The 17,984-nt window shown below is 29.1% G+C and overlaps 2 protein-coding genes and 1 non-coding gene across 6 annotated transcripts; 2 read left to right on the top strand and 1 right to left on the bottom strand.

The window, feature by feature from the left end:
- The first annotated feature begins 2,168 nt into the window (after positions 1-2,168).
- LOC129296306 (BTB/POZ domain-containing protein At3g22104-like) lies at positions 2,169-6,508 on the top strand. Of its 3 annotated transcripts, none has more exons than XM_054934894.1 (3): positions 2,169-2,422; positions 3,135-4,168; positions 5,139-6,508. In XM_054934894.1, exons 2-3 carry the CDS (start codon positions 3,188-3,190, stop codon positions 5,373-5,375), a joined length of 1,218 nt encoding a protein of 405 aa, XP_054790869.1. In that variant the 5' UTR covers positions 2,169-2,422; positions 3,135-3,187; the 3' UTR covers positions 5,376-6,508. The 3 variants fall into 3 exon arrangements, with proteins under 3 accessions (XP_054790869.1, XP_054790867.1, XP_054790868.1); XM_054934892.1 differs by having other exon boundaries at positions 3,038-4,168; XM_054934893.1 differs by lacking the exon at positions 2,169-2,422 and adding an exon at positions 2,438-2,661 and having other exon boundaries at positions 3,038-4,168.
- A 4,952-nt stretch (positions 6,509-11,460) lies between these two features.
- Positions 11,461-14,342, top strand: LOC129296305 (uncharacterized). Of its 2 annotated transcripts, none has more exons than XM_054934890.1 (3): positions 11,461-11,901; positions 12,620-13,063; positions 13,488-14,342. In XM_054934890.1, exons 1-3 carry the CDS (start codon positions 11,794-11,796, stop codon positions 14,169-14,171), a joined length of 1,236 nt encoding a protein of 411 aa, XP_054790865.1. In that variant the 5' UTR covers positions 11,461-11,793; the 3' UTR covers positions 14,172-14,342. The 2 variants fall into 2 exon arrangements, with proteins under 2 accessions (XP_054790865.1, XP_054790866.1); XM_054934891.1 differs by having other exon boundaries at positions 12,596-13,063.
- Positions 14,343-16,145: 1,803 nt separating this feature from the next.
- TRNAE-UUC (transfer RNA glutamic acid (anticodon UUC)) lies at positions 16,146-16,217 on the bottom strand. The gene has a single exon. It is a non-coding gene; the product is annotated as a tRNA-Glu (tRNA).
- Between the last annotated feature and the right edge of the window lie 1,767 nt (positions 16,218-17,984).

The following is a 17,984-nucleotide window of genomic DNA, read 5'->3' as shown; positions in this document are numbered from 1 at the left end:
CAATATTTTACAAGAAAAAGTATACACAAATCCCGTTTAAAACAATTAATTACATATATTATGTTGTCATTTTTTCAAATTTAATTATTAATAAATTTGGAAGTAATTAATGATACTGAGTGAGATTTTAAAATAATTTTCTTTATTTTAAAAACCAATCCAAATAATAAACTAGAAAAATTAATGAGTCATAATTTTTATGTTTTTATGGTTAAATTAGTCATCAAATTAATGATCTAATAATTAAATAAAATAATATTTATACATATATATAAAAAATAATTCAAATATTTACAATATCATTCCCGATTGAAAGTTATTTAGTCACATATTAAATTTTAATTTTTTCTTTTTTTCATACATATATATAATTTACCTTATTTGTTCTGTTAAAGGAAATAAGTAAGTTGACATTAATATGCTTAAATTGAATAAACATTTTATTATTAAAATAAGAGTAAAAAGAAAAAAAATTTCAACTATTTTAGATTCTGAATTTTTGCCAAGTTTTTCAGGTTATAGTGAGTTAACCCAAACTAACTACTAATTTAATTAAACCATTTTCTTCACCACGTGACAGTTCAACTAGTCCAACTATTTCGGTTGATTCTGGTTCTCAAAATATTGGTTCACACTTTCAGGGTTAGTCTCTCCTCTTTTTCCTTAACTTTCACATTTGCCTTTTCTTTTCTTTCTTTTTCTATTCTATTTTTCTAGGGGTTGTTTTCCAACGCCGGGGTAGGGCGAGAGTTGAATTAATATTTCATTAATAAATTACTTTCTGTCGAACAATGGAAAATTATTAAAATTTAACATTTTATTGTTTCTATACACCTCTTGCCTGTGAATTTCAATAAAATAAATCTAAGAAATGATGCACAACTTATAAATGATATAATCCATTCATTAAAAAATTTATTATATAAAATCATGTTTCCCATGCAACAAACAAAATATAAAAATGAACTAAATTTCACTATATTATTTATCAATAATATTTTTCTAGTTCTATTTATAAATCACTTCTAACATGTTTTATCAATATTAAGAAAAATTATAAAATTTATTAATTCTGTCTTAAAATTTAATAAATTTTCAACTTTACCCCTATTAACTATACACACTTCAATAATATATATTTTCTCTCTCCAACATTCAATGAAAGGTAAAAAAAAATATGATAAAAATTTAATGACAAAACTTATAAATAGGATAAAAAAATTTTCTTTCTCTACCTTTAAATAGAACTAGAAGGAGTACAACTTTATATTATCTACTATAAATTTTATATTAGATAATACTTTTTTATTTTATTAAGTATCTTAACTTTAAGTTCTATTTCTCTTTTAAAAAGTTTTAATTCTAAATATTCATTGCATTGCAAAAAGTAGTCCATTCTTTTGTTTTTATCGATTGTACATTTATGTCTTCATATTGAAAGAAATTTTAAGACATGTTAGGTACAAATTATAGGCATTTTTCAGTGAAATTTGAGAATTAGTTCATGGCGTGGTGAATGATTAATCCCTATTATTAGATCCAATTTTAATTAATAAAAACAGTCTATTCTTTTTAACTAGTAAAAGCAAATTGATTCTAATTTAACTTTATTTCAATAAGTGCTGGATATTTAAAAGAGAAATATTGTATAGTGAAAAACAGAGAGACATTAACCTGTCTTAAAATGAATCCACTATATCTTTGACACATAGTAGTGCAAGACACAATTAACACATATAATGTTTTAAAGTTTCAATTGGTATAATTAGTCTAGCCTTTGAAATATAAAATTGATGATTATAGGAATAGTATTGCCAAAAAATTGGCAATATCAATATTTTTATGGACTAATTAACATGATACTTTATTTTTATTAATTTAGCTTTTATCTATCTATTAAATATCTTAGAAAGCTTGATGCTCACATGTAAAACTTATATTCATAAAAACAAAATTTATCATTTACTTATCCACTGTGTGTGTGTGTGAATTCTACTATTGGCTTTATGACATTTATGAAATTAATTCTTTCAAATAAATATTTTTTTTTTAGTGTTTCAATCTTATTTGAAAAAAATGTAAATCCCATGTTAGTTTTATTACCCGCAATTCTCTCTTTCTTTAGAAACTATCACGCTTATTTTGTTGACTGACCAAAAACTCAACTTTCTAGTTCCATCATTCTCCTCATGCTCCGTTCGTAATTGATGACCCCTTTTTCATGTATATCTCCACTTTCCTCTTCTGGTTCGGTCATTCACATGTCACAGACTTTCTTCGAAGCTTCAAAGCCTTCTTTTCTTCTCAGTTCTGATTCTGATTTCATGCTTCTATAGCCTCATTCGTGCTATTTTAACCAATGGGAGCTTGCTGCGACCTCGAAGTAGACGTCAACGGTGAAGCAACTTTCATGGTGAACAAGGTGATTATTCTTCTGTTTTTTCATGGACATCGTCGTTTCTTGAATAGAATGCCTTGTGGGTGTTTGTTCTTTTCTCCGAGTTAATGAAATAGTTCATTTTCTCACTTAGTTTCAACATTGATTACTGAAATTGACTGTCGTTGCTTGCTTGTTCTTCTTTCTAACTTGACGACCACCCAAAGTTTGTTAGTCTTATTAGTTCCTTTTTGTCAAGGTCTTCTTGCAGAAGAAATTCTTAGGTACGTTCATTGCATCTGAAATAGGTGTACAGATTACAAAACCAATGAATCTCATCGAAGTTAGTATTTTAGACAGTGAGATCTGTTGGCACAGCCATTTTGATGAATTCGTTTTTCCTGTTTGCACCTATTTCTATGGTGAAGAGAGTTTAAGATTGCTTAGATTGCTTCTTTCTTGATATGGTTTTATTGCTAATTTCAATATTCCGTTGAAGTAAGCTATCTGCCACATGTTTCTTTAACACTCCGAAGCTCTTCTTGCTTTCTTTGTTACAGAAACTCTGTTTTTTGTTTTTTTGTTTTTTTTTGGTTTTTTGTTTTTTGCTGGTAGAGTGCTTTTTCTGGCTATCTAACCTTCATATGAAACACTTTGCAGAATATTCTTTCTTCCTTCTCCAGTTTATGTAGCAACTTATTTGGTAATTTCATGGGTAAAAATGAAGTCCTTAAAGTTATCTTCAATGACTTTCCAGGAGGAGCACATGGTTTTGAGCTCATTGTACGGTTTTGCTACAGTGGCACAAAAATGGTGATTACACCTTCCAACATAGTCCTGCTTTATTGTGCTGCTCATTTCATGGAAATGCACTGTGATGGTCCTTCTGGAACATCAAATGTGATATCCCAAATTGAAAAATTCCTTGAAGAAGGGATTCATTTATGGACTTGGTTTGAGCTCCTTGAAGCATTAAGACAGTGCCAAGAGTACTCAATTTCTTCAAAAAGTTACTTCACAATTCTGGACAGAATTGTAGATCACCTTATAGAGAGGCTTGTGATTTTGCCAAGCACTTCAAGCCCATATACATGTTCTTCTAATAGATCTAGTTTCCAGTTTTCATGTGAAACTAGCAGTAACAACAGCTGGAGAAATAACTGCTCTGGGCCTTCTTGGTGGTTCGAACATCTTCTATTCTTGAAGGTTGATTTGATTGACAAGATAGTAAGGTCAATGATTTCTCATGATTTTGATCATGCTCTAGTCTCTAAGTTTTTGTTTCATTACCACAAATTAAGTTGTATTGGTGCTGTAAAATCAAAGTCAAAGATGGAGAGTGCTGAGACAACTGAGGTTGTGATCAATCTGCTTTCATTGCTTGATAAGAGGTCCTTTTCTTTCAAAGACTTGTTCAGTCTCTATCATGTCGGTGTCAAATTGAGAATAATTAGTTCATGCTGCAAAAACAAAATATTAAGTCTTATAGGTCCCTTTCTGGATCAAGTAGCAATTGATTATCTGCTTCTTCCACCTCCAAAAGAGAGGAAGCATGCATTTGATGTCGATTTTGTACTGAGGCTTGCACAAGTATTTGTCAACGAAGGCGATTTTGGGATATCTTTGGCTAGACTTAAGAGAGTGGCGAAAACAATGGACTCATTTCTGATTGAAGTTTCTCCGGATTGCCATCTCCAGCCATCTGAATTTGCAGAATTAATTACAGTTCTCCCAGATGCTGCAAGAGAATCTCATGATCTGTTATACCTAGCCATGGACATTTATCTGAAGGTAAACTTATTTTAATTTGCTTGGTTTATAAAGAGTCAACATGTTATCCATATATACATCCATGTATATTAAAAAAAAAAAATTGTTTTGTCAACAGTCAATTATCCTAGCGGCAACACTACCTCCCTCTCTTGAAAGAGGTCCTAAGTTCAAACCTGGTGTTGACATGGTTAGTGTGCATGCGTGAGTGTTTGTGTCTCTCTTCCCTAAGGAAAGGGCTAGGTTAGGGGTAATTTTTTTTTAAAATTGTTTTGTTGTCTTTACTAATTTCCATTCTGCAATACTGTTTTCTATAATGGGAATGAAACCAGTTGCAATAGAATCATCACTTGTGAATATTTTGTTTAATGTTTAATTAGTTGATTGGTCATATGTTATGTTTTCATTGGACAATTTTTGATAAATTCATTTGGAATTAAACCTAAATCTTGTCTATTTGAAAATATTTTAGGTAGATTTAGTCTACCAAAGACAAATAGATCACATCAAACTGAAGAAATATATAGATATGACATGCACTCTTCAACATAGTTAGCTCATTTCTAACTAATAAGTATCTTCTCGATCAACTTGATTTCCTTTATATTTGATGAATAATCCAGCGTGCTAGAAAATTTCTTTTAGGGAGTGAGCGCTTTAAAGCCTCTAACTATTCGTTAGATATCAATATTAATATATATGATAAAATTTATATCAAGTCGTATTATTTATAAGTCATGAATAATATAATTTATTTTTGGAAGAATTATGCATGAGTCCTACTTAAGACAATTAATTAACCCCAGGTTCATTGTATTGTCATTCTTCTAAGTTTAATTGTCAATGGAGCTGTGAGTAATTAATTATCTTGAGTGGGACCTAATTTTAGACTCCGCACAGTATATGGGAAAGCTTGCCTTGTTACTCTAGTTGTTTATCAATTTTCTTTCATATTTGAGGATTTCATTGACACACGCGCGCATATCCACAGGTTCACGCAGGGCTAACTGAAAAGGAAAAGATTAGTATCTGCTGTGCACTGAATCATGAGAAGCTGTCAGCTGAACTTTTGAGGAATCTTACAAGAAACTTGGTATTTCCTGCACAAGCAAAACCCAGAAGTCATGCTCATACACAACAACAACAACAACAACAACAAGCCTTTATCCCACTAGGTGGGGTCGGCTACATGGATTGCAAGACGCCATTGTGCTCTATCATTTATTAAGCTTTTAGAAATATTATTAATTAAGAGATCACGTTCAACAACTTCCAAGAGTGTTCTCTTAGGCCTTCCTCTACCTCTCTTAATCGGACTCAAAGTTATATGTTCCACTCTTCTCACTGGTGCCTCCCTTGGCCTTCTTTGTACATGCCCAAACCATCTCAACCGATTTTCTACCATTTTTTCCTCAATAGGTGCCACCCTCACTTTTTCACGTATGTGCTCATTTCGAATTTTATCTTTACGTGTATGTCCGCACATCCATCGTAACATTCTCATCTCTGCTACTCCAACTTTATGCTCTTGCTGTCCCGTTAGAGCCCAGCATTCACTACTATATAACATTGCCGGTCTGATAGCAGTACGATAAAACTTTCCTTTAAGTTTATTAGGCACCTTACGGTCACAAATAACTCCTTTAGCTTTTCTCCAATTAAACCACCCAGCTTGAATTCTATGTGAAATATCTCCACTGATTTCGCCATCATTTTGGATAATGGCTCCCAAATATCTAAACTTTTCCACTTGACCAAATATCTAAACTTTTCCACTTGACCAAAGTCATGCTCATACACAAAGCAGAATAAAAAACTTGCTCCAAGAGAATGATCATCTGAAATACTTTCTTGACTCACTGTTTCGTAAAAGCTTTAAGAACACAGATGCTAAAGAGGATTCTGAAACAAGAACTGCAGACGATGGCGATGAGTTGAAGCCTGAGGGGGATTTGCATGTAATGCAAAGCGTAATGAAGTCTGGATGTCATATCATGAACAACTCAAGATACTTACCAAAACTCTGTTCAAGATGATTGGTTTGGAATGTGATACTGAGATTTATTTCTTTTGTCCAGTGTGGTTTTCCTCAGATTTGGATCTCATAAAGTGATGCTTTAAGTTGTGAGAGAGAGAGAGAATTGATGAAGAGATAGCTCTGTTTTTGTGGGACTTGCATGATTAGAAGTAGGATCCACCATTTCACTGTCCTCCTTCCTCACGTAAAAGTCACTTAAGGGATCCAGCCTTGGTCTTCCTCAGTGATCAATTTTCTAGAATTATGGAAGTACTTTTTGGTGGCCAATACATGTAAAGTTTTGCATTGTATAGATATTATTTATCAAAGATTTCAAACATAGTTCTTACAAGCCAGTAGCTTAGTGTCACAACTGTGCACCAATCACCATGCACCTTTTTTAAAGGGGAAATTTGCAGGCTCTATCTCTCTGGATATGGGCAGGGGCGTAACGAGCTTATCAAGTGTGGGGCGTTTTGAAAAATAATATTTATAATTAATTTATCTTTTTAATATGTATCATAATTAATATTTTTAAAATAATTCTATAACCTTAAAATGTTATATAATAATTTTTTTGTAATTATAAAGTATTTGAAAAACAATTTTAAAAATGTTAGATAATAACTTAAACGCTGTCGTGAATGCTGGGCTGACAGCTCCATGCCTACGCTGAAAGCAGTCCGGCGAGCACTCACTTGCATTTCTGGGTGGATCATGAATGGGACCAGAAGGGAGGATGATATTTAAGATCTCTAAAAAAAAAAAAATTGCAATAACGCCAATATTAGATATTATCTTACGAAAGCTGATGGGTCTTTATTAGGATAAATTTCCTTAAAAGGACTTTAAATGTCATTCTCCCAATCCAAAAATCATCAGAGGGGCAGAACTATAAATTAATTTAAAAGTCGAGGCTAAAATTGATTTCAACATTCTTTTTTTTAAAAAAAAATATTTTAAAGAATACTTCAAAAAGGAAAAATGAAAGAAAAATTCTCATAAAATATGTAAATAACAAGAAGGTCCTATCCAATGTAATAATTCTTCTCAAGTTTATTAAAACCTTGGTGATATTAATTTCTTTTGTGAAATAACTGTAATAATCTTAATTTAAAATATTAGTTATCAATTTAAGTAATAACTATCTATTTTTGGTAATAACTAAAACGAGATAGCAAATGACAAGTTTTGCTCTACAAAATTTGTAATCATTAAAGTTCAAGTATTGTAAATACTAATGACTACTTTTGTTTAAATGATTATTACTTTTTTTCTAATAATGATTAAAATGGAATAAATAATTATAACTTTTCATTTATAGTTTTTTAATCACTAAGTTTAAGTGTTGTAAATATCAATAAGAGAAAATATCATTCAAGAACTATTGAGAAAATTTAATATCAATTAAGAACTAAAAGATTATAAAATATTAATGTAGAACCAGGGGACTAAAATGCAATTAAAATTAAAAAAACCATTGTCACCATACACTAAAACACCACCAATGGCAGTTAGAGCTTCGGCCAGAAGCCACTAAACCCATTTAATCATATATAACCCTAAAAAATGTGGTAACCCAAGTTTATTATTTATGCAAGGTAAATACTCATTTTATTAGACCTAAGCTATCAATTTTTTTAACTTGTTAAGGCCTGAATAAATTGTTGTTAATTTTAAATGAATTGTTATTAAAATCTGAATGAATACTTATTGATAAAGGACTAATACTTATACAATTAAGCCCATTTTATTAGTTTTTTTAACTTATTAAAGCCTAAATGGATTGTTTTTAATTTCAAACGAATTTTTTTTCGAAACCTGAATAGATAATTGTTATTGATGACAGATAGCGCATGTTTAATGGAACAAGTGTGCACCTTGTATAAACAACAAGCTATTCAGGTTTTGACAACAATCCATTCATGATCAACAAATAACAACAGAAGTAATATTAATAAAATAACAAGTGTTGTTTGATGTATTAATAAGTATTATTCGAGTTTTGACAACAACTCATTTAAGTTTTAACAAGATAAAAAAAATAAATTTGGAATTAATAACACACCTCTATGTTATAAGAAACAAGTAGTTTGGGACTAAATTTATTACTTATGTGAACATGTTATTTTAATGACATTTAAGTGTCAATTAACAAATGATAACTTGCAACATACATGAATTTTTAAAACTCTCAATTTGTAATTAATCATATCATACTAACTAATAACATTAGTAAAATAACAAATGTCATTCAAATATTAATAACACATCATTATATTATAATATAAAAGTGGTTTAAAAGTTTAGTTTGCTAGACATATATTTTTTCACCATATAAGTTTAAATGAGTTTTGTAACTTGGTGGCTACTAAATTTTTTAGGTGGTCAGGGAGTCATGAAATCAAATCTCCCCTTGATTGCTTTGAAAAATTAATTTAAACTAATTGTCCTTTTAGAAGTGAAGCTCCTCGGAATAATTTTGTCTTTTCACCATAAATTTTAATTATATTTCAATCTCTTGGTCCTGCAATTATAAATCAAAATATTTTGGACATTAATTGATATTAAGTCTTCTTAGTGGTCCTTGAATAACATTTTCCCTATCACTTATTACTTTAATTTAAATAATGGCCTTTTTTTTTGTCAATGATTGGAACGAGATAGAAAATAACAAGTTTCTCTCTACAATTTTTTTTAATCACTGATCTATTTATTCATTTTTTATTTTGAATTGGAGACTTTATTGTCATTTCATAAAATATATTAATGTCAAAAAGGTTTCAAAAGTGCTTTACAAGAATTATCATATTTCACATAATCTCATTATCATCTGTGTACTTCAAGATCATTTTTAATGTCATTTTCCTTTTAAAGAATGGGAGGCAATGACCCTGCATGCCGTCTTAATTTTGTCACTACCGGAGGATCCTCCTTTGCTTGAATCCAAATTTTCATGGATTTAATTTTGCCAATATTTTATGATTCGAAACTAGAAGAATGAAATGTAAAAGGTCTATTTGTTTCCTATTTTTAAAAATTATTTTTTTTAAAACTAGAAAAATTTAAAAATTTATTTGGATAAGTATTTTTATTTAATTTCTTTTAAAACTATATCTATTTTTATTTTTAAAAATAAAAATAAAATATACTCAATTTGATTATTGAAAATTATAATTATCTTGATCAATTTTTATTATTAATCACCACCATTAACTATCTATAACCATTATTATCAATCTATTTTTTAATTCTAAAACTGTTTTTTAATTGACATAATCAAATAAATTTTCATTTTATTTTGTTTTAAAAACAATTTTAAAAATTGCATTATAATACAGTTTTTAAAAATAAAAATGAGAACAGAAACCAAACAGTTCCAAAAGCTGTTTATTTTTAGTTTTTAAAAATTATTGTTTATTTTTAAAAAAAATTTAAAAATTTATTTAGATAAGTATTTTGAATTTCATTGTTTTCAAAAACTGTTTTTAATTATTTGTTTTTTTTTTAAAAATTGAAACAACATCAAATTATTTTTATTTTATTTTTCTCATTTTTAAAATTAACTACATTTAATAATTAAAAACTATAATTATTTTAATCAGTTTTTATCATAAATCACTGTTATGAATCGATTATAAATTTATAACTATCATTATTAGTCTATTTTTTAATTCTAAAATTATTTTTAACTTAATATAACTAAACAAATTTTTATTTTATTTTATTTTAAAAAATTAATTTTGAAAACTGTATCTCAAAACATTTTTTTTAAAAAATGAGAACAAAAATCAAACATATCTTAAATTTGTTGCCATTTTTGTTCTGAGATGCAAAGTAGATTTATGTGTTTCTATTGCCTCAGAAGTGTGGCGCCCAGGGTTACGTAAAATCGAGTTGTTTAGATAGCACGCATGGATTCGTATATTTGACAGCATTTTAGTTGGCCCATTTAAGAAATTGTTATTTTTTTTCCATATAACATAACACTGCTATAATTTTTTTTTAAATAATTGCTTAATTTGAAAGAGCTGGTAAGTTCTGTAGCTCTGTTTCTTTTTCAGACGTGGCTTTAATTTTCTAATTGGATGCCTAATCTATGTCGATAAGTTTTGCCCAATTGTCTGTCATCTCACGCTTAACAGTTTCATACATGATTAACGGTTTTATAGGCAAAAGAACATTGAATTTAAAGCATACAATAAAAAATAAAAAAATTAGGTTAAAGGATATAAATATTTCACAAAAAAAAATTGTCAGAGTCCAATATCCTTAAATCAACTATGATTCATAAATATTCATGAATTTTTTTTAGTAAGGACATCATTCTCCATCCTACTAAATTTGCCTAACATTAGTTGATGTTGATCATTAAATAAAAGGAAGCAAATATAAAGTACAAAAATATACATTTTTTTTTCTAAAAATTTATGATATCTTTAAGTTTAAAATAATGTATGGGTACCCATTATTTAAGCTAATAATGATACATGAGTACCCATTAATGTTTTCAATAAGTAAACACTTTTTTTAGCTTCTATTAGAAGACATCTTTAATTATCTCACTAGAATCAATAAAAAATAGTTAAATTATTAACTTTTTTAAAAAATAAAATAAAATATTAATTTTACATCTATTTAAATGAAAAAAATTTGTACTACATTCTCATTCATAATTAATAAATTTAAATAGAGATAATATTAAAAAAAGTTAAAATACACATTTAGTCTTTTAATTTGGTATGAGATTTTATTTTGATCTCTTAATTTTATAAAATATATTTTTAATCATTTAATCTTGATATTGTTAGTTTCATCCCAAGAAATTTTTACTTTTAACTTTTAAATATTAAAAAATATAAAAATATATCCTATCAAAGCCTTAGTTAACTACATAAAAAATATACTTTAACTTTGGGGGGGGGGGTTAGTTAATATCCTATCAAAGCCATGTATGTAATAATCAAAGAATTTTTTCATAAGTTTCTCCCGAGTAAAAATAACATATGAATCTTAAGAAAATTAATTAATTCAAATCAACTTTTAAATACCAAACTTTAAATATTTATAAATTTAATTTTTAATTTTATGAATTTGTTGAGATGATTTATTACTTATTTTTTAAATTTTAACGTAGTTAAAAAAATTTATTTTTTAATTAAAATTTAAAATATAAATTATAAATTTATTATAATAAAATTATAAAATTAAAAATTAAATTTATAAATTTTTAAGGTTTGATATTTGAAACTTAATTTAAATTAGTTGTTAGCTTGACCTCCGTGTTTCCGCTGTTTTTCCCAATCTTTCGGTGATGCTGTGCGGTTAGTGAATGGTGGAAAGCCAGACCTAATCTCCACCTCCACCCTCAGTCCTCCACAGTCATGCAACTGTTCGGCTATACCTCCTGAGCGTCGTCTCTTCCAGTATTGCCCGTGTATGTTTTGTGTGATGATGTCCTTGGAACAAACGATAAGACGGTGTTGGAGCATGCTGGTTTCAAGGTGAAGGCATAGGGCGTGATAGACTTCTCCAGACTAGCATCAACTCTTGGAAATTCCCACAGGTTTCAGTATCTGTAAGGGTAGTCCCAGTCAGCGTTCTTTCATTGTTAGGTTTTGTGGTAGCAATGGATCCTCTTGGTTCTGTCATTGACAAATTGAAAGGTTTTACCAAATCAAGCCATGAATTCTTCACCGGCCTCATCCACGGCCGAAACTCTGCTTCTCGCAATCCGGTATGTTTCCCGCTTCAAACTTTCATGTCTGATTCTGCATGTTGTTCATCGAACGCAATGTTGATCTCGGCGGCGCTGTTTATCGCATTTTGAATAATATAGACCATTCTTATATATTTAGATGTTAATTTGTTGCAATAAGAGGATTTTCTGTTGGTTCTATTGAGGAATAAAACTGCAGTCCATTTCAGCGCCTTTTGAAAATTTAGGGTACGTTGCAAAAGTGGAAGGTACTAGTGAGAGCGGTTAGAATTATCCCGCACTCAATTTGATGTTTGACATCATTTTTGTTTACTGCCAAGCTTAGAATGGATGCTGAACAATCTTACCCCTGTTTTATTGATTTCCATGCACCTTACTGGTTTGTATCTTCTCTGTCTACTGATGTTCTGTTTATTTTCCTGAGTACATTCATTAGCTTTGATTGGCTGTAGGTTCGAATCAAGGCCGTTTATAGTATTTCTTACGATTTCAGAAAATGTACACATTTTTACGCTCATTACATGAAGATTTCAAACTCACAACTTGACAAATCATTGGAGCTTTATGTTCCCCTGGTTTGTTAACTTGTTTGTCAATAAAGATTTATTTTTATCCCATTGCCGATGTATATATGATCGATGAACTAGGTGTTCCTTAGGTAATGGTTTCTTTATGGTATGTTTGACAAATGTGTGCGCAATAATAATTTCAGATTGAAATCCTAAAACGTTTACAGAGAGAAGCATTTTCGGATCTTATGAAACTCAGGGAAAGACAAGACAAGGTTGAGAGAGTACTTTCCTTCTATAAACCCTCGACTGGAGGTCCATTTCAAGAAGCTACCACCCATGTAAAAGGACGAGTGGATCTCTTGGGGGCTTTGTTGTTGATGAATGATATTAATGAGCAGAATTTAGATGTAATAAGTAGAGCTGGATTAAGGACTGGAGTTGAATCAACGTTAATTTTTGAAACAAACATCAGGGATAAGGATACTCTTGTTGCAGAGTTTGTGACCAGTCAGAAAGGTATGGAACATCACACTGATGTCCTGGGAAGCACACTTTCTCTGGCAAAACTTTGTTATATTGCAAAAGTTAGTGATTGGTTATCTGTGATGGCTATCCCTATGGGAGCTCAATGCAAAGATGCTGCAATTACTTCAAAATCTTTCCATCAGGTACTTCAGAATGTTATTTGTTTCTTTGATGATTTGGTAATGTTCACTTTGAGATCTTGTTACTGCTGGAACTAAAATCATTATATTGTGCCAAATATGATATATGAGCATCTAGATAAATAGATGGTTTGCCTTGCCTTTTGATTAAATTTAATCTGAAACCATCAACATCTGAGCTGTAAATATATTGCCCTCTTTGATGGACATGACTGTAAAATCATACGTTCTTTCTCCTGATTTTTCTTCTCTGACCCCAATATATATTGAAAAGTTTGTATACATATGTATACTGAAAAATTGCTTAGAGTGAAAGTATATTTATGCAAAATATGACTCGTCATATACTTCCATTTTTATTTTATTTTGTTTTGGTTATCACTTGTTTATAGGGCCCTAATTGCATCATGTGTTTCTGTGCTTCAAGCACGGAAAGGGCCTTACAGACGTTTCCTCTGTCGGACCACCGCTGCTGAATCTGCAGAACGGTAGTGCCATCAGCATGATGGTGAGAAAATCAAATATTGTTGCTTCACTGGCTCAGTTTGTACCCGGGCTAGGAATGCAATCAGGTTATGATGCACCTAAGAATTGGTCCAGCACCTTCGCTGAACTGGCATGTCAACTTCCTAGAGGAACGAAGCTGTCTGTTATGGGGCTCTACCAAGTTCCTCTTTCATCAACTGAAGCATCAAAACTTGGAGCTCTTACAATTCCAATACTCACGTCAAAACGACCAGAGCTACCTGAAACTATCTATGAAACATTTCCATGGTCGGAATCGAAGACATGTCTTTCCACTCGATCAAGTGCCCTGACATTGGAGTCAGAACTTGATGACATCACAAAAATTGGAGGTTGGGTTGAGATGAACGAATCGAATCTTAAGTGGGGCGTGAGCATGTCTGACGTCTCTGAAGATTCATTTGGCTGGGGAATGAGCCTCAATGGGATTATTGGAGATTCAACAACTGGGGATCTCTTTCAGGCTGAATCCTATCTGAAATTTAACTTGGGTTATAAATTCTGCTTGAAGCCAGGCTTTGCTTATGTGGCTGCTGGGAATTCTAAAATAGCTGGTTTATTGCTTCGCTCCAGTTGGTCCTTCTGATCATTCAACTTCTACACAGTTACATTGTTATGAACCTTTTGCTTTGTTCAGGTTCCCATTATTTTTTTCTTCTACATACATCACCCATGTCAAATTTTTTTTTTTTTGGTTATTGATCGTTCTGTACTTATAAATCCAAATTCTCTCTTTAAAAAAACTACAGTTTACTTATCAAGTTAGTTATACAATATAATTCTTCTCATTATACGCTTAGCAGATGGCATACTAATATGTGCGTTTTAGCTTGGGATTCAGTTATTGGTGAATTCTCCCCCATATTCTCCCCCTGTTTTCTTAATATTGACCAAGTGCTTTTTTAATTCTTTAACCAGTTTATTTGATCTCAGAATTTTTAGTTTGTATGAGAGTAGACAACCACACATTAGATTCTGTTAATTTGTGTATAGTAGCTTGTAAATTATGGAATATTCGTTATATTGTGGGGCAATGAAAGAAGGAATTTCTTGAATATAGAGAGAAAATAATAATTGTATAACTTATTATTATTTTTAGGTTAAATTATATATTACGTCCCAGAATTTTGAACTATATATATACATAACCTTATTAATGTTTGAAACTTTATAATAAACTCCTTGAAACTTTTATATTTATGCACATAATTTAATATGATTAATTTTATATATTAATTATCTACATATAAATTAAAATTTAAGGAGATTATCTATATGTCAATCAAAATTTGGAGTTTTAAATGTACAAAAAATAAAGTTTAAGAGGATATATAATTAATGGTTATGAATTATTTGTATATACCTGAAAGTTTAAGGAGGATTATTATTAAGTTTTTAAGGTTTAGGGTAGTTGTGTATGATTTAACCTTTTGTTTTTCAATGAAAAGAACTAGAACATAATCCATCCATTAAAAAGTAAAAAATTATTAAAACGAAGTTATATTTTTATCAAGAAAAAAGTTAAGAGAATTCATTTTCACGTTATGGAACGAATTCTATATTTCATTTAATTTACAGTATTCTATTGCTGTATTGCTCACCGCTCACATATTTTTAGTGTAAGATTCGGATCCTATGGAGAAGTTATCCTCCCTAATGAAAGAAATTTTATGACAACTTTTTACAAATGTATCTTACAAAATCACCATAACAATGAGTTACACTATTCTTACATAACAGAATAATTTAGGGTTAATGCTTATTTTTATTCTTGAACTATGCACTAAAGGTTATAAATGTTCCTAAAATTAATTATATGTCAATTTTATTTTTTAACTTAAAAAAATTTTTTTTTATCATCTTGTCATTTTCTCACTGTTAGTTTGAAGTTAGTGAGTTTTATATTATATTTTTTTTAATATTTTTTATTATAACATATTTGAGTTGAGAAGTAAAAATGGCCACTTAAATAGAAGTCGAGGGCAAAAATGACCCTTAATTTAATAAAAAAATATTAAAAAAAAAGTGAGACCTACTAATAAGTGACGAATGTTAAGTATTTTTAATGTTAGGGTGATAACGAAGAAAATCTTTAGAATTAAAAGACATAATTGACTCATAATTAAGCTTAGAAATATTTGTGACATTTTATATACAATTCAAGGATAAAAATGACCTTTAACCTAATAATTTACTATAGATTTTATATTTTATATTGTATTTGGAGTACGTCATTTGATCCATGATATTCTATAATGTATACATCTTGCTACTATTTTTATGTATAACTCTGTTTTGGTCAAAACGATTTCTAAAAATCTAGCCATGAATATTTTATGACTTCTCAACTTTTTAATTTAAACAACTTCCGTTCTTGTTATACGTAATTTTCTAGAAAAATTTTATGTTCATATTTGTAAATCAATTTTATGAAGCTATTGATATATATATATATATATATATTTAAAAAACGTGACATGGATTATGGATAGAGAAGTCAAACTTCAACGGGCGTTATAATTTAAAATTGAACTTAAACGAAACAAAAAAGTTAAAAAAGTTCCGTTGCCGGGAATCGAACACGGGTCTCCTGGGTGAAAGCCAGATATCCTAACCGCTGGACGACAACGGATCATATGCCAGTTTCTGGTGGTTAATCATTTCTTAATGGTACAATCACGACAATTTATTAACAATTTAAAATTCAATAAATATTAATTAATAATTTTAAAATTTTAAAACTACTCTTAATTGATAGGATTTTGATTCATTAGCTAAGGAATATTGAAGTAAATGACATCTAGATTAAAATTATAATATTTTAAACAAAAGCGATTGTAGAAAATAGAAACAACCATATGAAATAGTCCAATAATAAGGATAGTGGGGAGTAATTAATTATTGAGAAGTTAAATGTGACAACATTGGGTTTGTAAATTGTTATGTTATTAATAACAACAAATGTTGTGAATATTAATTTATCAGCTCATCTTGTGCTTCTCATAAGCACTTGCATTTCGGGGCTTATATATATATATATATATATATATTATATTCCTTTGGTCTTTATTATGAAGCAAATTTAACTATCTCACTGAATCAACATGAGGTGATTAAATTATTAACTTTATTTACAAATAAAATAATCAAACTTCTAGCTTGACCCCTATTTAAAAGAAACTCTTTTAAATTTGTGTTATGTTCTCTTTTATAATTAATGTGTTTAAATAAGAGTAATATTAAAAAATATAATTAATACCTCATCAAGTGTTTTATTTTATATTAAGGACCAAATTTTTTTTTTAAAGATTCCTTATAATAGAAGCCGGAAGAAGTACATATGTGTACTTTTTACATAGATTCAGAAATCTATTAATATTTCAATATATATATATATATATATTGAACTTTTTTGTCAACATATATTTAGTCTTAAATTTAAGATATTCCAAATGTCAAATTAATTGTCATCTTTGAAAAATTATTAAATTAATGAAAATTTCCATTTGTAAAAAATACAATAATTTTTGTATGTTCGTAAAAAAACAGAATCCATTATCCCAATTTTTTTAAAAAATAAAAAAAATATTAAATAATTAAATTTATATATTTAAAATATTTTTTCATATAAAACTAGGATGGGATGTTGTGTTATGTTATGTTACATATATATATATATATATATATTGGCTTGACTATTTGTTAAATTCAAAATGAGACGGCTGATGGAGTTGGACTTGATTTTGATTGTTGGGGTTTGAGGAATTGTTTTGAATAGAAACAGATACAAAAGACAGGCGAGGAATTCTAGGTGTCCAAGTGTCTTCAATGAACATACAAGTTTCTTCTTCTGGCAAAAAAAAAAAAAAAACAAAAACAAAAACAAAAACAAAATCATGATAGTAATGTGTTAATATCAATAATAAAAAATTAAAATTTTACATGCATATGTTTAAATAATTGTCTGAAATCCAATATTGTCATAACAGATTGAAGAATTATGTTTCCTAATTAGAAATAGCTCTCTCGTGTCTCAACACATTTTTTCCTTCCTAAGATTCAAACTCTCAACTTTGATTAAATAGAATTAATTTTTTTGTTTTTACTCGACTTCACTATTGTTGATTGCTTCCAAAATTATATAATTTACAATATTATTTACAAGCTGCAAGGGCCAATAGTTAAAGGATTCTCATCCATGGTATTTTGGCTTTTGGCAGTAAAACATGTTCAATACCCATAAATTACAATATTGATGCTACAAAATCTCAATAATAATAATAATAATAAAGTTATTTTATAGGAATATGCAAATAAATTACAATTTATATATCCAGAGTTACAATTCAAACTCTTTAAAGGTAATAAAAAAATCTAAAATAACTAATCTAGCTATCAC

Source organism: Prosopis cineraria, unplaced genomic scaffold (assembly GCF_029017545.1).
Source record: "Prosopis cineraria cultivar Desert tree isolate PC_DT_omini unplaced genomic scaffold, ASM2901754v1 PC301, whole genome shotgun sequence".
Taxonomy (NCBI): Eukaryota; Viridiplantae; Streptophyta; class Magnoliopsida; order Fabales; family Fabaceae; genus Prosopis; species Prosopis cineraria.
This window is presented reverse-complemented; position numbering and strand designations above follow the sequence as displayed.